General features: G+C 27.4%; 1 protein-coding gene across 1 annotated transcript; it reads left to right on the forward strand.

Annotated features, from left to right (window-relative positions):
* Window positions 1-458: 458 nt before the first annotated feature.
* On the forward strand, window positions 459-20,568 carry LOC145835309 (transcriptional repressor NF-X1-like). Its single transcript, XM_082942880.1, has 23 exons — window positions 459-510; window positions 755-833; window positions 1,768-1,822; window positions 2,225-2,629; window positions 7,464-7,618; window positions 7,834-7,880; window positions 10,134-10,206; window positions 10,303-10,362; window positions 10,682-10,867; window positions 14,848-15,022; window positions 15,243-15,451; window positions 15,715-15,832; window positions 16,161-16,341; window positions 17,160-17,272; window positions 17,341-17,467; window positions 17,615-17,843; window positions 17,982-18,162; window positions 18,244-18,373; window positions 18,523-18,668; window positions 18,793-18,930; window positions 19,115-19,238; window positions 19,877-20,040; window positions 20,227-20,568. Exons 1-23 carry the CDS (start codon window positions 490-492, stop codon window positions 20,435-20,437), a joined length of 3,327 nt encoding a protein of 1,108 aa, XP_082799006.1. The 5' UTR covers window positions 459-489; the 3' UTR covers window positions 20,438-20,568.
* The last annotated feature ends 1,553 nt before the right edge of the window (window positions 20,569-22,121 follow it).

Raw genomic sequence — 22,121 nt, forward strand, 5'->3', positions numbered from 1 at the left:
CAAACAAAACAAGTAAAATCGATTTTGGCTAACTCTTGTCATATACTTATGTTATCAACTAATTTTAAGATTTAATTTTGAGTAAATAAATAGTTAAGAGGTTTCATTAGAAAAAAATATAGTATACAATACAGCAGTATATTTACAACATCTCATTACCCTATCCCTAACTATTTTTACCCTAATTTTTAATCTATACCCTAATCTCTAACCCACATTATCAAAAAAAAAAAAAAATAAATATATAAATCAATGAACATTTATTAATTAAAAATTTAAATAAAATTAAGTAAAATATCAGCCAATCAGAAGCGCTTTATGTTTGCAATAAACAATATAATAAAAGTAACATACTTAGAAAAAAGAATTTTCTTTTGTAGTTTAATAGCTAGTTTAGATTTAACATATTTCTATTTTTTCAAATTCATATTTATATTGATTACAAAAACTCTTTTTTTAGATCTTTAAACAACTAAGTTAAGAAAAAAGATGAGTTCATCTTTAAGCCAGGTAAGTTCTTTTGTAACTTAAATATTTTCTTATTTTTATTATAAAGCAGTTTTTAATCTACATATATTTATAACTTTTTCATAAAACAAATTTTTATTTTAAAACTTAACTTCTTCAATATTAAATTTATAAAATAAATACAATGTACTTAGATAATATTTTACCAGACTGTATTTATATTCAAATAATTTTATTCATGGTTGAAAATTTTTAAGAAATATGTTTTTTACTTCTTTTATTGTAGGTTGAACAGTCAACAAATGGAGGCAGTCAATCAAATGATCATCAGGCTTCTGCTTCATCAATAGAGTTTCCACAAACTGGTATTTTTCAGTTTGTGTATTTCAAAGTTTTAGCTAACTACATTGCATTTAGTCCTTTAAAGTGATTTAAGAACTATAATTAAAAAGTGTTTTAGTTTGTAAACTAATAAAGTTAGTTTACAAATAAGCTTTTATAAATAGAAAGTGACAAAACAAATTTGAAAATATTTATAGAGTAAAATAGTTAAAATGCACATAGTGAACACCACTCCCTTAAACAATAAAAATAATTGATATAATAATACGGGAACGGGTCAAAATTGCACGAGGTTACTAAATTGCACAAGAACAAAATTGCACACAGCCAAATTTGCACAAGGGCACAAAATTGCACAATAACAATTTTGCACCACGGGTCAATTCAGCACAAATTATATTTTTGCACAAGAATAAAAATATGCAGAAAAAAAAAAACAAAAAAAAAAAAACTTACTGAGGGTAAGGGTTAGGGGTAACAGTGATATTAAAAATAAAAATAAAATAATAACTAATAAAATCTAAAATAAAAATTAATTAAAAAAAATGCTACCGACCAAGTGTCAGGGTTAGGTGTAACAGTGATAATAAAAAAATAAAAACAATTAGAAAAATCAAATAAAAAAAACTTACTGACCGCACGTAAAGGTTAGGGGTAACAGTAATAGTAAAAAAAAATATTAATAAAAAAGTTAATAACTAAAAAAAAAAAAACTAACTAGTGCAAAATTGTCTGCTTGTGCAAAGTTGTCTTCGTGCATAAGTATCTTTGTGCAATTATATCCCCTTGTGCAAAAGTATCTTTGTGCACTCATGCAGTTAGTACGCTTGTGCAATTTAGACGGCTACCCAATTAATATATATTTTAATTGTATTGCTTTTATCAAAGTTTAACAATTGTCATAGTGAAAATAATTTTAATAGATGTACTATGTACCCAATTTTTTTTTAATTAAAGGTACTTCAAAAGCTCAAAGAAATAGACAGCCTAGGTTCAAGCATAGGTACAAAAAGTAAGTGTTAACTTAAATAATTTCAGATTAATTAAATTGATATTGTGTTTTTTTTTTGGTTTTGTATTATTAACAAGTTAGTGGTTAAAAAATATTTTACTCTGTAATTATTTTTTAGCCTAAAGCTTAATAAACTAACACAGTTTCTAAGTTGTAATGTTTATTTTGATTAAGTTTATAAAGTTTAAATTTTACTGTATTCTTATTACTTTGGCAAATGCTAGGAATACTTCAAAGTTTAAAAACTATCAACCCGGTCAAATCTTTCTTGTTAACTTATGATGTACCTTATATTAACTATATAAACAAATGTTTATTACCTAACTTAAAAGCATGATCATTGTTTTAGCAATTTAGGGAACTAATAAAATTGTTGATTGATCTTAGTTATACTAATTTCAGGTTTTCTAACAAGCCCAATGGACAAAACAGAAATGATGTTTTGCAAAAGCAGGAAAGTAGTAATTCACAAGTCACTCAGGCTTCCAGTAGTTCAAGTCATTTATCAAATCAGCAAATGCCAAGTTTGACAAAAGCAACTACGCTTAAAGGCTCACTAGGTAGAGATAGTTTTAGTCAAAATTTGTTAAATTCCAATGAAAAAGTTTCCCAAAGCAACTCAAGGAATGATAAAAACAAGACTAGAAATCCTTTTAACAGCAGTAAAAATAAGTATCAGCCAAAAAACAAAGCAGCCCATAAAAACAATGGTCGAAAAAACTTTAGCTCTCAGCAAAACTTCCCAGAACAGGAACCTCCACATTTTGCTGCACATAGTAGTTATATCCCTAATGACTCAAAAAATAGGTTTGTTTGAATAATATACTTGTTCAGGGTTGCCACTCAGTCAGGAAAAGTCAGGAAAAATTTAAAAAATGACAAAAGTCAGGAAAAGTCAGTAAAAAATGGGGGGTTTTGAAAAAAAGTCAGGAAATTTGATGAAATTTAAAAAAAAAGTCAGATTTTGTCAGTTTAAATTTACAAATTTTTTTGTTTTCCAAAGCGTTTAAATGGTAAAAATTAATTAAAAATCCTTTAAAGTCAGAAAAAAATTCCGAAATTTTCCTAGAAATTTACAAAAATATTTAATTTTGTTTCCAATGCCTTCACCTGGTACAAATTAGTAAAATATCCTTTATGAAACAGCAAAAATTTTCTATTAACATATTGAACAAGTACCCTACTTGAACAAGCAGATTTTGTAAGCTTTTTAGTATTGATGATCTGTAGCAAGGACACTTCCATAGTGAAACTGTGATATATACACAAAAGTTTATCCAGCAAAATTTTAGAATCAAAGTGTTTTTTGTTTAAATAATTGAGTTCTTTATAACTAAGCAGTTAGTTTAGTATTTTATGTAACAAGTTAATGAGTATACTTTACCTATTTATAATTTTTCAAAGTTGTTTAAATTTATAAATTAAGTTATAAGAGAGGTAGATGCCAAGATTAAGTTTACTTATTGTTTGTATTTTTTGTAGAGTAACTTAAGTTTTTAAAGTAAATAAGAGTATATTTATTTGTTACAAATTTTATACTAAATGATAAGAGGAAATATTTTATACAACAAATATATAGTTTACTTTTTCATGTTTTTTTTACAGTTACCTATGTATATTCTTTTTTAATTGATTTTTATTTTAAGGATTTTATATTAAATAGTTTGGGTAGTATTTTATTATACTAAGTGAACAATTTATATAAGTAAAACTGATTTAGAAAAGTCAGGAAAATTTTGGTAAAAAGTCAGGAAATTTTTCTCAGCTTGATCAGTGGCAACCATGCTTGTTATCTTATAATATTAAATAGTAAAAATGTAGAAAAAAATCTTGCTTTTATACTAAATTAGCTATGATTAACTCTTAAAGTTAATGTTTTCTAAATAGATTTTTTGATTTTTCTATATTTAATCGATTACCCTATTTTAACTTGACTGTTCTTGAATGTGCCCTATTCAAGAGAAATCAAAAGTAGAGAAGTTTTTTGATAAAACATTTAGGAATAAGCAACTCAATATTAATAAAATTTTAAAATTATGAAAATGAAGTAATTTTGTCTCTTGAACTTAGGAACACTAGGTTATACTTTATTAGTTATTACACAGTGGGCTGAAAACGGGGATCAAGCGGCCATTGACATAAAACTGTCATAAGAAGCACTATAATACAATTTAAAGTTACACTTAGTGTTACAATAAAAATAAAGTTTGTTTTTATTTAAAAAATAGTTTAAATTTTTATTTTTAATGAAACTTTAAATTAAGAAACTTAGAAAAAAAGAAAATTATAATTGGCTACCTCAAGAGAGTCAAATTTACTTCCAGTTTAGTTTAAATATGAATGAATTTTCAATATCAAGCCGGGTAAAACTATACTCTAAATGCAGTTTATTTTTAATTAAAGGCTGATTTTTGTATATCAAAGTTTATATTATTAATAATGTTACATTTGTACTAGTTTATCAAAAGAAAAAAACCGTAAACATTTTGAACAATAAAAACATTTATTCGTTGCAAAACAGTGCAAAAAACAAAATAATTTAGCCTGTGATTAAAAAAAAACACTTTAAATTTACCAGAAAATATAAGTAAAACAGTAACTTCTTTGAAATTACGTTTCTAAAATAAATAAAACACTCTATTCAGTAGCACAAAGCATATGTAACATCGTTTCCTATTCTGAACTACATGATGAATTTTTTTCATTTAGCTGCAAACAACTTCGCGCAGTATGTCCGACTTCTTTACAATAAGTGCAATTCAGTCTGTCTAAAGTGTTGTTAACATCGAGACACTATTGTCCCATAATCGATTTAAACAGTCTGTTAAATTTTCATAATGAGAAGTTTTCCTTTAAAAGTTCATTCTGTACTGTCTTATAAACTTGTTGTTAGCTTCCAATCCACTTTCGGTGTAATTTAGCAAACCTCTACCGTTGTTTTGATCAATTAGTTCAGCACTATGTGCAAGAACAGTATGCGCAGTTGGTGTAAAGCGAGTCCATTTAACCGACATGACCAGCATCATTGTTTTTTGACATAAAACTGAGTATTTCTCGACATTAATCTTACTGTTAGAATTTATAGGCCAAAAAATAATGGAAACATACAAAACAATTTTGTTAATGTTTTCTTTTAAACTAACATCAGAAATATGCTTCGTCAGCAGAGTCCTATCATTGGTGTTTAGCAAAGTTTTGACTACGTTACCTGTTGTAGAAGTTCCACCATGGCCTGTGGGATACGGTTTTTCAAGAAAACCTTTAATTTGCTAAAATAGTATAAAAAAAACTATTTCAATAACTAAAACATATACTAAGCTACCATGTTTTGACCAATACTAACTGTTCTCATCATTCTTGGATCTTAAATGATCTGTAAAAAAAAGTAAGTGAATCTATACACATTAAGAACCTTCTAGAACATACAAAATGGTCTTTTTTGTCACATTGAAAAACCAGGGATAGGATATTAAATCCATTTTTTTAACAGAAATATTGCTTGTCAAAACCTAAAAAAATAGTTATATTCCACATAATAGATTTGTCTGTAAATTTGTACATAGATTCCTTGTCATTTTTACTAAATTATTTAAAAAAAAATTATGTTGGTTCTACGGTGGCAAATTGAGAAAATTAACCCTGAAGAATACCCTAAATTGCCAGAAATCATCAATGAATTTTCGGCGAGAATAGAAGATTTTTTAAATGAGAAATAATATACTTATACATTTAAATATTCAAAGAATTTTGACTTTTTTCAATTAACACTAAACCAAAGAAATGAAAAAACTTAAAAAAAAGTATTTGTATAAAAGCTTATAAGGTGTTTTTTAACAGTAGATGTAGACCTTAATTTTGACAAAAATTTAAGCATTTTTCGAGGCTTTTTTAAACTTAAAAAAAGCAAACTTTGGCTACATTTAAGCTTACATAACTTTTAGTATTCTTTAAGCAGAACAGAAACAAACCCAGTTTTTAAAAGACGAAACCCCGCTCTAAACAATTAAATAAAAATCTTGCTTTAACTGTTTAGTCGCGAAAATAGTCAATGGCCACTTGCCAGCCCACTGTGTATTATTTGTTAACCAGGTACAATTTTTTCCCAATAAAAATATTATTAATAGTAAGTAATTGGGGTAGTTTTTTTGTATTACATAAAAAATTAATAATTTTTGAGGTATAGTTAATATTTTAAAAGTTTATATTAGAGATCTATGGATAGCAAAGTGCTTATAATTAATGCAGCCTTTGAGTTTTAAGTTAGATTTTTATTTGTCAAATATCACCAGTTTGTGTAAAATTCTAGCTGATATTATATTAAAAAAGTTAACTGAGGCAGTTTTTGATTTTTTTAAAAAACTTCCGCAATGTAAACTGTATGCAGGGTTACTAAAAAACCTAGAATTTGAGAATATAGGCAAAAAAAACTTAAATTTGAAAAATTTAGATAAAAACCTAAAAATTAAAGAAAAAATTAGATGTACAGTGATGGAGTTTCGATTTGACACAAAAAATCTATCTTAGAGGTAATTTTTATGTTATCATAAAGTTTTTTTTAATAAAAACCACATTCTAAGTAGCATTACAGTATCTTTTCAATCTTATTCTACTATTTTTAACTAAACTTAATTTTATACTAAAAATAGACTAAAATCTTGTACTTTCAAAAACCCAGAAGACATTTCTCAAAAACATTTGGCAACCCTGTCAGGGTTGAAAAAAAGCCTGGTATCAAGGAAAAACCTTGAACTAAAAAATTGGGCAAAAACGGACTGAAAGTATACGACTCTAGTGTTTTTAGCTGAAAGTTGTATTACATGTGGCAGTTATTACAAAAACACATTTTCCAGAATTTTAGACAATTTAAGGATATATAAACAATGAGCAAAAACAGTTTTATTTTTATTTTTTTGTCATAAAATTTTTATTTTTATTTCTTTAAATTTTCTTCTCACAGAATTTTCTAAATAACGCAAGGAACATTTCCTCAAAGTTTCAGGTAGTTATCTCAAAATATGTAGGAGGAGATAGATTTTTAGTGATTTCTAGTTATTTGCCGTTTTAGTTTGCGCCTCCCTTAATCTATTGTAGTCTCCAACTTTTACCTGGTTTATCTCATTAAGTATTTTGAGTTTAAAGATTTTTTAAAAAACAACTTGTAGCTTGATTAGTTAAAACTCTATAAAATAAGACCAAATTGTAAAAATGTGATTTACTACTCCCTATGCCCAAAATGTGATAAGTTAAAAACCAATACCACTATACTTTATAAACCAGACACACATGTTTTCATAAATATTTATTTTTCCATCTTTAATCTGATGTAAGTTTTTTACACTTAGATAAGAACTATTATTATCTTATTTATTACTATTGTGAAACAAATCAGTCTTTTATTATTTGTTTGTATAAGTCTAATTTTGTTGTAAAATTTTTTATTTTTATTTTTTATGTTTATTTTTATTAAAACAATTATTACATAATTATTAAATATCAAAATCATATTTTATCACCATAAAAAAAGGTAAAATGTAAACACTTTTTTTTAACTATTGATAAAAAATGAGCATATTAATTATATTTAAGTATTACTGTCTTTAGGTTAATCTCTTTTTCTATTGTTATTTTTTGTTGCATTCAGAAACCACAAAAACGGTCGAAGAAGGAATGACAATAAAGGACAAAACAATAATAATTTAAATCAAAAATATAATGAGCAAATGCAAATAAAAGATATAAATGTACATCCCAACGATGAATCTAAACATAATTGTGATCATGCTGGCAATTCAAAGAGTAATATTGATTTTATTTTTAGTTTTAAAAAGATACCTTTAAAACTTTTTTATGAATTAATTTTTTAGTATGTTTTTATAAATTTTTAAAATCAGATATTTAAGCTTTAAAATAACTTAATATTAAAAATAATTTATCTATTTTAAAGCATTAAGTATACTTGATTTCTGTATTTTATATGTTTTTCAATTTTAAGCTGTTTTTATGTTTTTTAGTTAATTCAATAGATGTGGATTCTTTTTTTGATGATAGACCAAATCTGGTAAGTATTTTATTTTTTTAATTTATTATTTTATTTAAATAAATTAACATTGGCTTCTAAATAAAAGCTTGAAGTATAATTTACAAGTCAGATTTTATAGATTATACAAATTTTAATTAGTTTTTGAGATATAGACGTTTTTGTAAAAAGCTTCCAATACATATGTATGGACCACAAAATTTTCAGGATAAATTTTCTCGGAAGTTAAAAAAAACACTAAAAATCTATCTCCTTCTTTATTTTTTGAGCTAGAGACCTCAAATTTCAAAGAAACATTCTTTTAAGAATTTAAAATACTTTTAATGTTGGGTTTTTTAAAATAATGAAAAAAAAAAAGATTAAAAAACAAAAAGTATAAGTGTTTTTTTCATTTTTTTTTTCAAAAAATAACCTGCATTAAATCAATTTTAATATTAGTAATGGACTTACTATGAAAATTTGAAGAAGATTGGTTAAAAAATGAAGGAGGAGATAGGTTTTTAGTGAAATAGCCTTTTTTCACGTTTTTAGTTTGTGCCTTCCATTAGGAACCTATTGAGGTGACTGACTTTGATCTTTTATATCTTTAAAGCAGGGTTGCCACTCAGTCAGGAAAAGTCAGGAAATCAGGAAAAGTCAGGAAAATTTTTAAAAAATGACAAAAGTCAGGAAAAGTCAGTAAAAAATGGGGGGTTTTGAAATAAAGTTGGAAAAGTCAGGAAATTTGATAAAATAAAATAAAAAGTCAGATTTTGTCAGTTTAAATTTACAAATTTTTTTGTTTTCCAAAGCGTTTAAATGGTAAAAAATTAATTAAAAGTGTTTTAAAGTCAGAAAAAAAATCCAAAATTTTCCTAGAAATTTACAAAAATATTTAATTTTATTTCCAATGCCTTCATCTGGTATAAATTAGTAAAATATCCTTTATGAAACAGCAAAAATTTTCTATTAACATATTGAACAAGTACCCTACTTGAACAAGCAGATTTTGTAAGCTTTTTAGTATTGATGATCTGTAGCAAGGACACTTCCATAGTGAAACTGTTATATATAAACAAAAGTTTATCTAGCATAGTTTTAGAATCAAAGTGTTTTTTGTTTAAATAAATAATTGAGTTCTTTATAACTAAGCAGTAAGTTTATTATTTTATGTAACAAGTTAATGTGTATACTGAAGCGGAATGCAGACCAGATGAAGGAAACCATTTCTTCATTAGATGAAGAGGTTGAAGTGCTAATAAAAAAACGGAGAAAATAAATTTTAGTAAATACATTTAAAAAAACAGTATTTGATTTAGTTCTTTATTGTTTTAATTTTTTAACTGTAAAAGTTCGTTATTGTTTCAAGATTTGAGTTGTGAAAGTTCCTTATTGATTGAAGGGTTTAATTGTAAAAGTTCCTTATATGTTGTTTTTTTATCTAGATACATTTATGCTAGGAAATGCTAGAAAATTTTGTCTTTTTTCAGACAAGCTGTGTTTATAAGGTGATAATACAAGTATTTTGCTGATAGAGCTGTTTATTACAAACATCAATCATACACAGATGGTTTGAGTGATGTACTGGAAGTTTGATGATAGAATTCAGCAAAAAACTGTTGTTTTCAACCTGTATTAAGATTAGATTGAAAGCTTTATATAGTTTCAAATGTTAGGTTATGTATTTTAGAATAAGTTTGATTTAAGAGTTTGATTAAGAAAAGTCAGGAAAATTTTTGTAAAAAGTCAGGAAAAGTCAGGAAATTTTTCTCAGCTTGATCAGTGGCAAACATGTTAAAGTTACTTCGTATTTTGTTAAGCGGTTAAAAACGTCTGATAGGTCAGATTACATTTTATAAAATAAGATCAACTTGTAAAAATCAAGGTGGACTTCCTATTCCCTTAAAACAATTTATCCACAAATTTGTTTTTTAGTCTTAAATTATTTTAACTTTTAACGTTGAATCTTTAAAGATAGTATTTTTCATATGTAAACATTTTATGCAGAAGCATACATATTACTTATACAACCTTTCTTTTTAATTAATAAGATGAAAAATAAACTTGAGGTATAAGTAGTTTGTAACAGAGACAATTTTTTAGTTAAGGATTCAAAAAAAAAATTCAGGATGACTCTTCAGTTTAAGGTCACTCAGGGCATTTTTTTTTGACTCAAAGAGTGGCAACCCTGTAAAGTTTTTCCAATTCTTATTTATGTTTGCGAATTTATAAGTGACAAATAGCATAAATGATTAAGTATTGCTTAAGCTGTTGTTGTTTTATTTATTTTTTCAGAAAAAGGTACAAAGATATCATCCAAGGCAACAACATAATAGAAGAAATGGAAATAGAAAGTTTCCGACTAAAGGTAATAAGAAAATAAGTTTTGATAGCGAGCAAGATTTTTTTTTGAAAAAAACAATCTTTAAAAGTATTTCCATATAAATATAACATTTTTTAATAGAAGCAAAGAGTAAACAAAACATCAATCGCATTGAGAGAGAAGCTTTGCATGACCAAGCTGGTAAGTCGGTTTCATTTATTTAAATTGCGTTTTTTTGAATAAATATTTAAGACTTATATGCAGATTTATTTAAGTTTTGAAACGTTTAAAATGCCTCAAATAATATTGTTACACACTCAAGTAAAATTTTAGGCTAGTTTGAAAAACAGTCTGACTAGTTTATGATATAAAGAGCGAAAGCTATGTTTAAATATTTGTACTTATGCCTGAAATTAATAACTACAAATACTTTTACTGGAGTAACGAAAAAAAAAGGGTTGTTAGAGAGATATAATAATAACACTTTATTGTTTTAAAATTGTTACCTTTTTTTCGACAGCTACAATGGTTGAACAGTTGAGTGATGGTAGTTATGAGTGCATGATTTGCACTGAATATGTCACTGTAAAAGATCAAATTTGGAGCTGTCAAACTTGCTACAACGTTTTTCACATAAAATGCATCAAGAAGTGGGCAACCAGCGCAAATGCTAAAGTCAAACCTGATTCTGAAAGTGGAATTTCAGGTTTTATTATATACTTATGTATATTAACAATTTTTATAAAACTAAAAACTTTTTTATATAAAATAATATTATCAAACTAAATGGTAATTGGCTTATCTCAGTCAAATTCGGTCATAAAATGGGTGCTATATAAATTGCTCATTTCAATACAAAACACAAAACAAAGAATACACACAGTAACTATGTCAAGATTATTAAAAAAATCAATAAAAAATAACGAAAAGAACTTTAACAATTGATAAATCTCAACTAACAGGGTTGCCAAAAAACCTGAAAACCCGGAAAAATCTGGAATTTGAGAAATTTTGAAGAAAAAAGACTTGGAATTTTTAACAGTTTTAACATGTTTGTAGTAAAATTCCGATTTGATACAAACATCTATCAAATAGATAAAACATTTTTGTCATCATCTGTTTTTTTAGAAAACACATTTAAAGTAGCTTTACAGTATGATGTATCTTTTCAATGTTTTTATACTATTTAAAACGGTTTCTTACCTTAAACTTAAACTTTAAGCTAAAAATAAACCTAAACATGTCTACTTTTAAAAACTTGTAGGATATTTTGAAAACCTGGACAAAATTTGCCAAAAACATTTGGAAACTATGAACTAGATAAATAGGCTTATTGTGATTTTTTTGTATTTCTGAGTCTACTTATAAATTTATCATCTCATTAACTCTCTTTCCTGATAATGAATGGCGCATATTACTGCAATCATTTGTTAGTCTTTCCAACTCATCAATTTGTAAATTTAACAGATTCAGATTGCGTCTTTGTGACGTAGTTTTTAGCGGCTAATGTACGCTTGCCAACGACCAACTCAGTTAGTAGAACTTTTTTCTGCGATTGTCACTCATATACAGAACATGACCAAGCTAGTAAGATTGTAATGTTGTAGTGTTTTTTTTAAGCCTTGGCAAAAATAACGTGTTTTATTTTCGTAAGTAGATATTTTTCGAATATAAATTAATGAAAAAGTTTGCGCGTAAGAAAATATAAACATGTTATACCTTTTATGTATACGTTGATTTAAAATAAAAAGGTTCAGTTTTGTTAGGCTTAACTTGAAAGTGTTAATAAGTAAACGGGTTTTGATGTCAAAATTCTAAGTATCTAAAAGCTGTTTAACAAATTGCTAAACAATTATGCTGTTAGTTATCTATTCTCTTCGTGTATGATTTGTCAGTATAAGATTTTGCTTAAGTTTTATTTGTCATCAAGTGTTTCACAAACATTTTTGTATATTATGCACTTGCTTTCGTTAGTGTTATTAAAGTTTATGTCTGAACTATAAAAACTATTGAATTTAATAATGAGACTTTTCGTAAGCACCACATACAAAATGATTTTAAGTGTAAGCATATTCGCATTTCTCGTTCTGAAGAGATTTATTGAAAACGCAAAAAACTCGAAAACGGTATAAAAATCACCGCGAGAGAGGTCTAGTTGTTGTTGGCTAGTGTGGTAGGTTAAAGTTAATGTTAGTGTTATTGGGCATTAATGTGTTTTTTCGTAGGGGTAGGCGTATGTGCTTAGTTTTCGAGCACTACTGATTATGTTTGAGACGTAGTTTTGAGTCGTTTACTAAGCAATATTTGTTATTGGTCATTGATTCATATTCTTGCTAATATCACTAATTTTATTTAGCGAGTCACTTAGTTTCTTTTCTTTGATCGTAGATAGTTACATTGTACAATAAACATTGAGTGTTAACTCGCATTTGTTTACTAACTAGAATTTAAGCTTGTTAAGCTCAACTTATATCTCTAGCATTTATATATAGGCTAGATTGTATTAGACCGTTTGCAGAGTACGTTTAATTGTTATATACTTTCACTAACACGATTAGTAGCAATAATCACTTATATTTGAATATGAGTGCTAGCAGCAAGAAATCCATACCTTTGTCAGCATACGACCGCTCGAGGTTAGTCACTAAGCACGCGCTGAAAAGGTTTTGGATGCTAGTAACCACATACCAACTATTAACCCTCAGCGGACTAACATACCAGAACAACACAAATTGATATCAGACGAAAGGAAAGTGTTATTATCAAGAGCTGAGGATTATATAAGCCTAAATATCTTCTTCTACCCTCTTTTACCCCTATTTAGGTAAAAAGCCTGTGCTTAGTTTTCTTTGGTAGTGTGCATAGCGACAGTACCCCTCAAGATTTTTACTTTGCTTATGTTTTCATTAAAATACAAGAATACGACGAAGTAAAGAGTGTTAATTTTCTTCTCCTGTACATTTAATATGGTCCACGTTTTGATGCTTTACAGCAGAGTACTGCATACACAGTTTAAAGAAAAGCTAATTTTTTTAAGTACATCGCAAACAAGTACTCTACTTACTCAATCTATAGCTTTAATAAAGACGGTAAAAGCAATATACAAAGGAATGTTATATTATTTAAGTTTCTCTTGCACCTGTTGCACTGAGAAAATTATGTCAGTGGTAAATAGTTAATATCTAATTCCACATATTGATATACTTTTTCCGTCAAATTTTGTAGGCAAAGTGGATTACTGGCACAAATGCTTGGTCAGCCATACCAAGCAGAATAATTTTCCTGTAGATATAACAATACGGTATTTTTCTACTACAAGTTAATAATAATAAAATAATCACGCATGTCTTTTAAACTTTACGTTCTATTCAAAATTTGACTAAAAATTCTTGCATGAGGGTAGTAAACAGTACTCTTATTGACGGATCAGGGCAGTCACTGCCTAGTGCTTCCCAAGGAGCCATCTCAGATACAGCTTTACTTAGTTCCTGGATAGTTTGTTTGCTTTTTAAATCATACATAGTTAAACCTCCAACTGAAAGTTGAATTTTTTTTCTTTGTCATTTTTATACACACAGCTTTTTTGAAAAAGATTTTTTCATCGGATTTTTGGAAAAACATCGGTCGATCTTTGTAGGCTTTTGTCATTGTTAAATTTCTTTAAGTGCCATTTATTAGTTTTATGATAAAAATTTAATAAAATATTGAGTTAATAGTTTTTGAGCTGCGAAAATTAAGCGTTATAAAGCTTATAAATGTGAAACCGTGTTAAATGTTTTTTTGTTAAAATATAAGCTCTCAAGTTCATATTAAACTATATTTTGTGAGTTTATCATATGTTTAGTTGTGTATTATTTAATCTACTTAATCATTTTGCTGTGTTAATTTATCAATTAAATATATTTGATTAAATCATATTTAAATATGATTATTAAGGCCATAGGGGGGGGGTAGAAGCCATTTTTTGACCAAAAATAACATATAGACTTATATTATAGTAAATTTCATAATCTTTCAGATGCTTTTTTTAGATTTTAAAAATATTAAGTAACTTTTTTTTTATGACCGGTTATATAAAGGGTTGTCTTTATAAAGGGTATATAAAGGGTAACTTTAAAGCCGTTTTTCTCGAGTTTTTAAAAACGGGCTTTAAAATCTATCTTCTCCTTCATTTTTCAAGCAATTTTCTTCAAAATTTCAGGAAATATTCCTTACATTATGACAAAAAAACGTTATTTGTGAATTTAAATAATTTTAAAAAATAAAAATTTTATGACAAAAAAAAAAAAAAAGTGATTTTTTATCAAAAAAGTATTTTTTTTTTCAAAAAAAAGGTATTTTTACTTAAAATTTTTTAAAGTCACAAATAACGTTTTTTTGTTATTGTATAAAGAATAGACTGTGAAAGTTTGAAGAAGATTGCTTAAAAAATGAAGGAGGAGATAGATTTTGAATGCATTAGTCTTTTTTCGCCGTTTTAGTTTTTCCTTCCCCATAAGGAACCTGTTATGCGGCCCAACTTTGGCCGGTCATATCTCAAAAACTAATTCGAATTTTTTAAAACGGTAAAAAGCAACTTGAAGCTTAGTAAAAACTCTATAAAATAAGATCAACTTGTAAAAAACATGGCCTACCCCCCCCCTATGGCCTTAACAAAGTTAACAACATTAAATTTTAATAAAATAGGAGGTTGGAGGTGTCCTGGGTGTCAAAATGTTACTTCCAAGGTTCCACAGGAATATTATTGTTTTTGTGGAAAGCGAAAAAATCCGCCGTACAAACGAGGAGAACTTCCTCATTCGTGTGGAAATGTGTGCGGAAAAAAACGCAAGGCAAAAGACTGCAAACATAATTGTACAATGTAATAGAGTTTTTTAATTGAATATTAATGTATTATAAAATTTATTTCAGATTTTGGTTTATAATACTTTTTTATAAAATTTCACACAAACACAACTAGATTAAATATACTTAAGTTATAAAATCTTTAAGTTGTAAACTAGTCGCTGTAGTTTAGATGTAATATTTAAGTTTGTATTTGGAATTAATTACTAATTATTTATTTAAGTACTAATAATCAGATTATGTCACCCTGGACCATGTCCTAAATGTCCAGCCATGGTACGGACCAAATGCAGATGCGGGGCAGAAACTTTTATGGAAAGGTGCCACAGTCAGCAGAAGCATGTTTGCAATAAGATATGTTATAAAAAACTGAATTGCAAGCTTCATCAGTGTGACAATGTTTGTTGTGAACAGTGCAAGGAATGCAATATTGTGCTTAAGCAAAGTAAATTTCAACATTTCTATTAATTTTATAGAAGTAAATTATAACTTTAAGGTTGTTTAGATATATTGAATAACTATTTTTTCAATAATTTACGTAATCAACTGTTGTCTAGTCTAGTATTATTCTATGCGTATTCTTATAATTTGAATTTTTTTTTTATTCAACACATAGACAGTTAACAAAATAGAATATTTTATTCTTATTTTTTGGTTAATTTTCAGTTGAAAACAAAGAATGATTGTTAACTGAAACAATTTAAAAAGGTTGTTTTTGTGGAGCATCTGATCGCGAAGTGGTTTGTGGATCAGAAGAGCATTTCGAATCGCATCAGGTGTCAAATAGTAAAAAACCTAGTTTCTCGTGTGGTCGGTCCTGTCAAAAGTATGGTGTTTTTCAAGTATCGAGTTAATTAAAGTTTTTTTAGAACATTTTTACGTGTCAGAGTTTTTATCGTACAAGCTAAAGTTCGAAATACTACTTTACTGCTAATTTCTATAAATTTATTTTGAAAATAAATGTGTACTGATTAAAAGAAAAAATTGTAATTAATTTCATAGAAAAATTGCTTATAGTTTTATTTTAACCATTAAAAATCTTATTTGATATTTTTTTTATTAAAATAGCTTATTTAAAAAAAACTTTTAATATTTTTACAATATTTAATTTGTTTATGATTTGCTGAATTACAAGTATCTTATTTTCTTCTAAGGTTGCTGTCTTGTGGTGAGCATTATTGTGATTTGAAATGTCATCCTGGTGAATGCAGTCCATGCCCGTTGACGCCTGGACTTATTAAAACATGTCCATGTGGTCAGACAAGCGTTGAGGAGCTTGAAAAAAATAACACGCCTCGAACCTTTTGCACTGACCCACTTCTAACATGCAATAAAGTTTGTTGATTTTTTTTCGCTATACATTAAAATATTAAGAGGTTTATATCAAATGTTTACGAAGTAAAAAAAAATGTTATGAATTATTTCATTTAATTAAAAATTTATTAAAACAAGTAAATTAAAATGACTGTTATTTGTTGTATTATCCTAATATATTAATATTAAGTAGTTAGTTACAAATTAGTAGTTTCCTATAAATTTTTTTTTTTTGAATACATCAGTTGAACAGCTTATTTAGTTTTTACACCGCTTATTTAAGTTCTATTAAGTATTCAACAGAGTAAGAGTATTTATAAACGTACGATTTACATCATTGAAAATGCTAATAGTTCACTATTTAAATTTGTACATATTTACCTCATATAAGTTAACCTAATTAGCTAATATTCAAAGTTGTTAGTCTGATATAAAACTTTAAAAAGATAAAGAGATATTTAGTGTTCTATTGAAAGCTGTAATTTTAATGCTTTGCATTTAGATACTTACTACTCAACAAGTTTTTTACTTTCTAAAAAATGTTGATTTGACTATGTAAAAGTTGACAGTAAAAAAATAACTTATTTTTTATTTGTGCATTAAAAAATTTCAAAGAAACCCTGCAAAGCTTTAGTAACACTGACTTAAATTATTTAGAATATTTTAAGAACTACGTTTTTGTTATACATTTAAATTTATAACTAATCGATTGTTACATAAAAATATTATTTAACTGTAATAATAGTATATTAAATGCGGCTTCAATTTATAAAAACTACTACATTGTTTAACAACAATATGGGCTGGAAAGTTTAGGAAATAGTATAAAATATTTTTAGATTTGTGGAAAACCGTTGAAATGTGGTGGCAAAAAGTTGCATGTTTGCAAGTTGAAGTGTCATCATGGCCCTTGTCCTCCTTGTGCTGACACTAAAACTTCTCTTACCTGCAGGTCCTTACTACTTGAGTGAAATTTAATATTTTTTTAATGATAGTGTCATAATTATTTTCTACCTACAGATGCGGGAAGTCTACGACAAACATAAATTGTAGCGAGTTTAAAGAAAACAACGAGTTTCTTTGTAATAGAAAGTGTAATAAATTGAAAAGTTGTAAGAGACACAAGTGCCAAAATAAATGTTGTGATGTAAGTGTTTGTTTTATTTTTTACTGAAGATCAGCATTGAATTTCAATACATATATTTTAATCATAAGTGTTTTTATAAACACTTATAGCAATAAAAAATACTGTCAAGTCGAGTTTGGTATATAAAATTGAGAAAACATGTCTCAGATGGAGTTTCATATATGTGATGAGGTTTGTGGAAAAAAATTAAGCTGCGGGCAGCACAGGTGCGAGCTGCCCTGCCACAAGGGACGCTGCAATAAGTGTTTAGAATCTAGTTTCGAGGAGCTCACTTGTCATTGCGGCGAGGAAGTTATTTATCCACCAGTTCCTTGCAACACCCTGCCTCCGATATGCAACAGACCGTGCAACCGCATGCACACCTGCGAACATGCTGGTTAGTTTTTTTTAATTTTGTTAGGTTTAATACTTGATAGTTCTAATCAGGGCATATTACATCAAAAAAGTTAGATTGTTTAAGTCAAACTATTCATAAATAGTGCAAATTGAGTGTAACTATTTTTTGACTTACCAGTTCGTCACAATTGTCACATGGAAGAAGAATGCCCGCCGTGTACTGAGCTGGTAAAAAAGCAATGTAACTGTGGCAGAACAATTAGAAACAACATACAATGCAGCATCAAGAACGTCTCGTGTGGGTTGCGTTGTGTAAAAGTACTGCCCTGTGGTCACCAATGCCCTAAAATATGTCATCAGTGAGTTTAGCTTTAAATATTTCAATAGAGTTATATAAAAAATATAAAGTATAATATAAAAGCCAAGTTTTACAATTTTAGGGGAGAATGTTCGCGAGCGGATCATGTTTGTAAGCAGCCATGCACAACTAGGAGAGATGGATGCGGTCACCCATGCAACCTTCCATGCCATTTTGGTGCTCCTTGCCCTTCTAGTATTTGTGGCGTCGAAGTAACTAAATTGTGTTATAACTCATTAAAGATTTTATATATTAATATAATTTTATTTCTATTTTAACGGGTTAAATATACTTTACAAAGTTATTATTCAAAATTTTCTTCACACTTTCTCTAGTATCAATAAATGTTTCTGCATTGTAGGTAGTAGTGAAGTGCATTTGTGGAAGAAGCGAGAAAAAAGTTACTTGCAAGGCTAGAGAAAAACTGAAAAAGAAGTTTTTAATGAACAAGTTTAATGAGGATCAGAGTGATGAAATCAAAATTGTTTCATTAGAAACTGGTTGCAAGTAAGTTTGGTGTTTATATTAACATAGAATTTTATCCATAATTTAAAAAATAAACATACTCAGAATTTAAAGTTGAGTTTTAGTTGTTCTACTGCTAATTTCTTATTTATATTTCATATTGAAGTATTCTGCCTTGTGATGAAAAATGTCGACAAATAGAAAGAAATCGGAAGATGGCTAAAGCACTGAATATTACTGATGAAAACAATGGCGAAGCTATTTCACAACGTGTCTACTCTGAATATTTGCGCCAATATTTCAAGTTATTTTTTTTATAAATGTATAGCTAAACTTAAAACTGGTTATTTTCAAACTAAGTAGTTTTCTATTTAAACGTTTTCTATAGTATTTAGTTTTAAAATGAAAAAGAGAAATCTCATAACTCTCGTAGTTTTGTTCGTAAACAAGCCATAATGAATAGGTAATTTGAAAAAAAAAATTTGTAGAAAAGACAGCAAGTTCGTTAAAAATATTGAGAATGAAATTTCAAAAATTATTGACGAGACTAGATGGTTGGATAAAACACATATTTCTCATAGCTTTCCAAACATGAAAAAAGAAAAAAGAAAGGTTTTATTTAGTTAAAAGATAAATTAATAAGTATTGTTTAAAGTTAGAAGAATATTAATTGTTGCTTACTTATTTTAATATTACACTATCTTTATTATAAGGACTTTTAAAAATATTGAAAAGGTATTTACTAGTTTATAACAGCAAAAATAATTAATAAGTAAAAACACAATTTAATATTTGTCATAAAATATACGTAATAGTTTTTTATCAAATCAATTAAGCATATCCTTTATTATGTACAATAGTTATCCATCAATAATATTTTTATATTATTAATGGGTATTAATTTAATAAGGCAGAGGCGGCATCCTTTTTAGAGACTGGACTGTGTTTACTTAATAAAATTTATTCGGGGCCCATAGTATTTTTGAGAAGTTTAATTTTAAAATATAAAATATACATAAGAGAAAATATTTAATGACATAAACAGAAAATATACAGAACAGTTTACTCACTAGCGAAAGTTTTAGTACATTGTTACTTATTTTTTCTAAAATACACGTCATGGGCCAGACATTTTTAATTGGCAGTCAACATTTGGCCCGCAGAGCGCATTTTCCGATCCTTGTCTTTAGGTAATAAATAAATCGTTAAAATATTAAATAAACCATTAAGTAAATTTTGAAAATTGATAGGTAATACACGAAATGGCTGCAGCATTCAAATGTACTTCACTTAGTTATGGAGATGAGCCAAAGAAATATGTTTGTGTTTCCGCGACAAAGAATATCAGTCTTGAACCTTATAAGCTACTCAGCCAACTTGTTGAAGAGGAAAACAAGAAGTTAACTATCAAAAGGTTATTGTTGCATAGTTCAGTTTAATTTTAAGCTCTAAGGTACTTTATTATTCCTACGTTTGTTAATTTAACTCATTTTAAACACTTATAATGCATGTTGACGTACATTAAATAGATAGTATTAAGTCTAATATGATAAAAAAATCTTGATTCAATTTTACTTGAGTATTTAATGTTTGTATATAGGAAACCAATTGCGCTATGTAGGAACGCCATGACATTGTCTCAGCTGGCTTCAGAGTCACAAACAAAAAAAGTTGAACCAAAGGTTAAGTCAGAAGTGCCAAACAATTGGGATGACGAAAGTGATGACGATAATATGATTATGAGGTCACAAACAACAAATTTTAGTTTGAATGTTGACGCAGCAGAATTCATTCCAAAATCTATGCAATAATGTATTTTTTCGTTGTGTGCCTTTTGGTGTGGTAATAGTGAATAGTTCAAATAATTATTCTATTTTTCTCGTCCCATAAGTATCATTCTACTAAAAATAAATTACGTTTAAAAGTTACTTATTCGTTTATAATTTAACAATCTGAAAATTGCTAAAAAATTAAAGAACTAATTAAATTGACCAGTTACACTCTTTTTTTTATAGATAATATGGTATGTTAATTTTAATTTTTATCTTCAATAGTTTCCAAACAATTTTTATCTTATAGTGATAATCACTTATGGTAGCATAAAGTTTTAAATTCTATTTGTAAAGTTCTGTTAAATATAGTTTTTATTTTTACTTCAAAAAGTACCACTTTTGAAAGATATGAATAGATGTTTCTGAGAATAAAATATTTTTATATTAGTACAAGACAAATAAATAAGCTGTTAACTTTTGATAGTTTATATTTATGATTAATTTCTCTCACACATGTTATGTTAAATCTTTCATGTCGACTAAACTATTCAAAGGATCTAGATAGTTCAAATGTACTCCCATTATATCTTTTAAAGCTTTTTTTTTCTAGATTTATTTAATTGATAGATGGGTCTCTCAATCGTTGAGAAGATCAAATGGATTATTAATATATTATTTAGTGGCTGAGCATCAGGTCATAATAACATCAAGACATGATTTCTTGTGTATACTACATGTTTTGTACCAATGTGGAAATTCTTACTGGATATTCGATATTTAAACACGCCGGAAAAAGAGAATGCATGAGCTAAAGAGTCAATTTGTTTTATTTATTAAGATCTAAATCAGGGTTTCCCAAACTCATTTACAAAATCGCCCTCTTTTCAGAAATTTGAAAAAAAATTGCCCCCCCCCCCCATAATTTAAAAAAAACTACTAATTTTTCGCTTGAGGCTTTGAGCACTTTTGAGCCAAAAAAGTTGTATTCGAAATGTAATTTAGTCTGGTAATTCTTATGCACGTACTTTTGGGCTGTGCTCAAAGTAATTTACAGGGCTTGAATGAATTTTATAAGCCCAGTAAAGTGTATTAAAATACTTATTTATTAAAAAGCCTTGTATAATCTGTAATCAATTCTGTTTATATATGAATAGTTTGCAAACAAATGAAACCTTTAGGTTAGTTGTGGACAACTTTTGTAGTCAGCAAGTCAGTTTTACTAAAAAATCCTTTCTAATGTCGATTTGTTAAAAAAATGTACTTACGGGCTGCATAATTTAAAAAACTAACATATAAGAAAATTAAAAAACGCGAGCAAAATTGTAATATACTGAATTACTATTTTTGTGATCTAGGAAGTACTATTGTGAACTGTAAACCAAATTAATGGCGTATTTTGAAATATTAAGTATTTTAAAACTAACATATAAGAAAATTAAAAAACGCGAGCAAAATTGTAATATACTGAATTACTATTTTTGTGATCTAGGAAGTACTATTGTGAACTGTAAACCAAATTAATGGCGTATTTTGAAATATTAAGTATCAAAAAACAAATTTTTATTTGTTTTGCAAAGTAGTTTTCAAGTTACTTAGCGGGCCGAAATTTGACTAGATCTGAACCGTATGTTACCCATCTAAAATTTTGACTGAAACCTGACATTATAATAATCTCTCATATAACGAATTTCGGACATTTAGAAGTGAATGCTAAGTAACTTAT

This window comes from Thalia democratica, chromosome 4 (assembly GCF_965202585.1).
Source record: "Thalia democratica chromosome 4, ktThaDemo2.hap1.1, whole genome shotgun sequence".
NCBI classification, from domain to species: domain Eukaryota; kingdom Metazoa; phylum Chordata; class Thaliacea; order Salpida; family Salpidae; genus Thalia; species Thalia democratica.

Excerpts from the sequence above, each read along its gene's own strand:
- LOC145835309 (XM_082942880.1), top strand. The coding sequence starts at position 490 with ATGAGTTCATCTTTAAGCCAG. Across the intron at positions 10,207-10,302 it reads TAGAAAGTTTCCGACTAAAG|AAGCAAAGAGTAAACAAAAC; the intron begins GTAATAAGAAAA and ends ATTTTTTAATAG. Across the intron at positions 15,833-16,160 it reads TGTGGTCGGTCCTGTCAAAA|GTTGCTGTCTTGTGGTGAGC; the intron begins GTATGGTGTTTT and ends TTTTCTTCTAAG.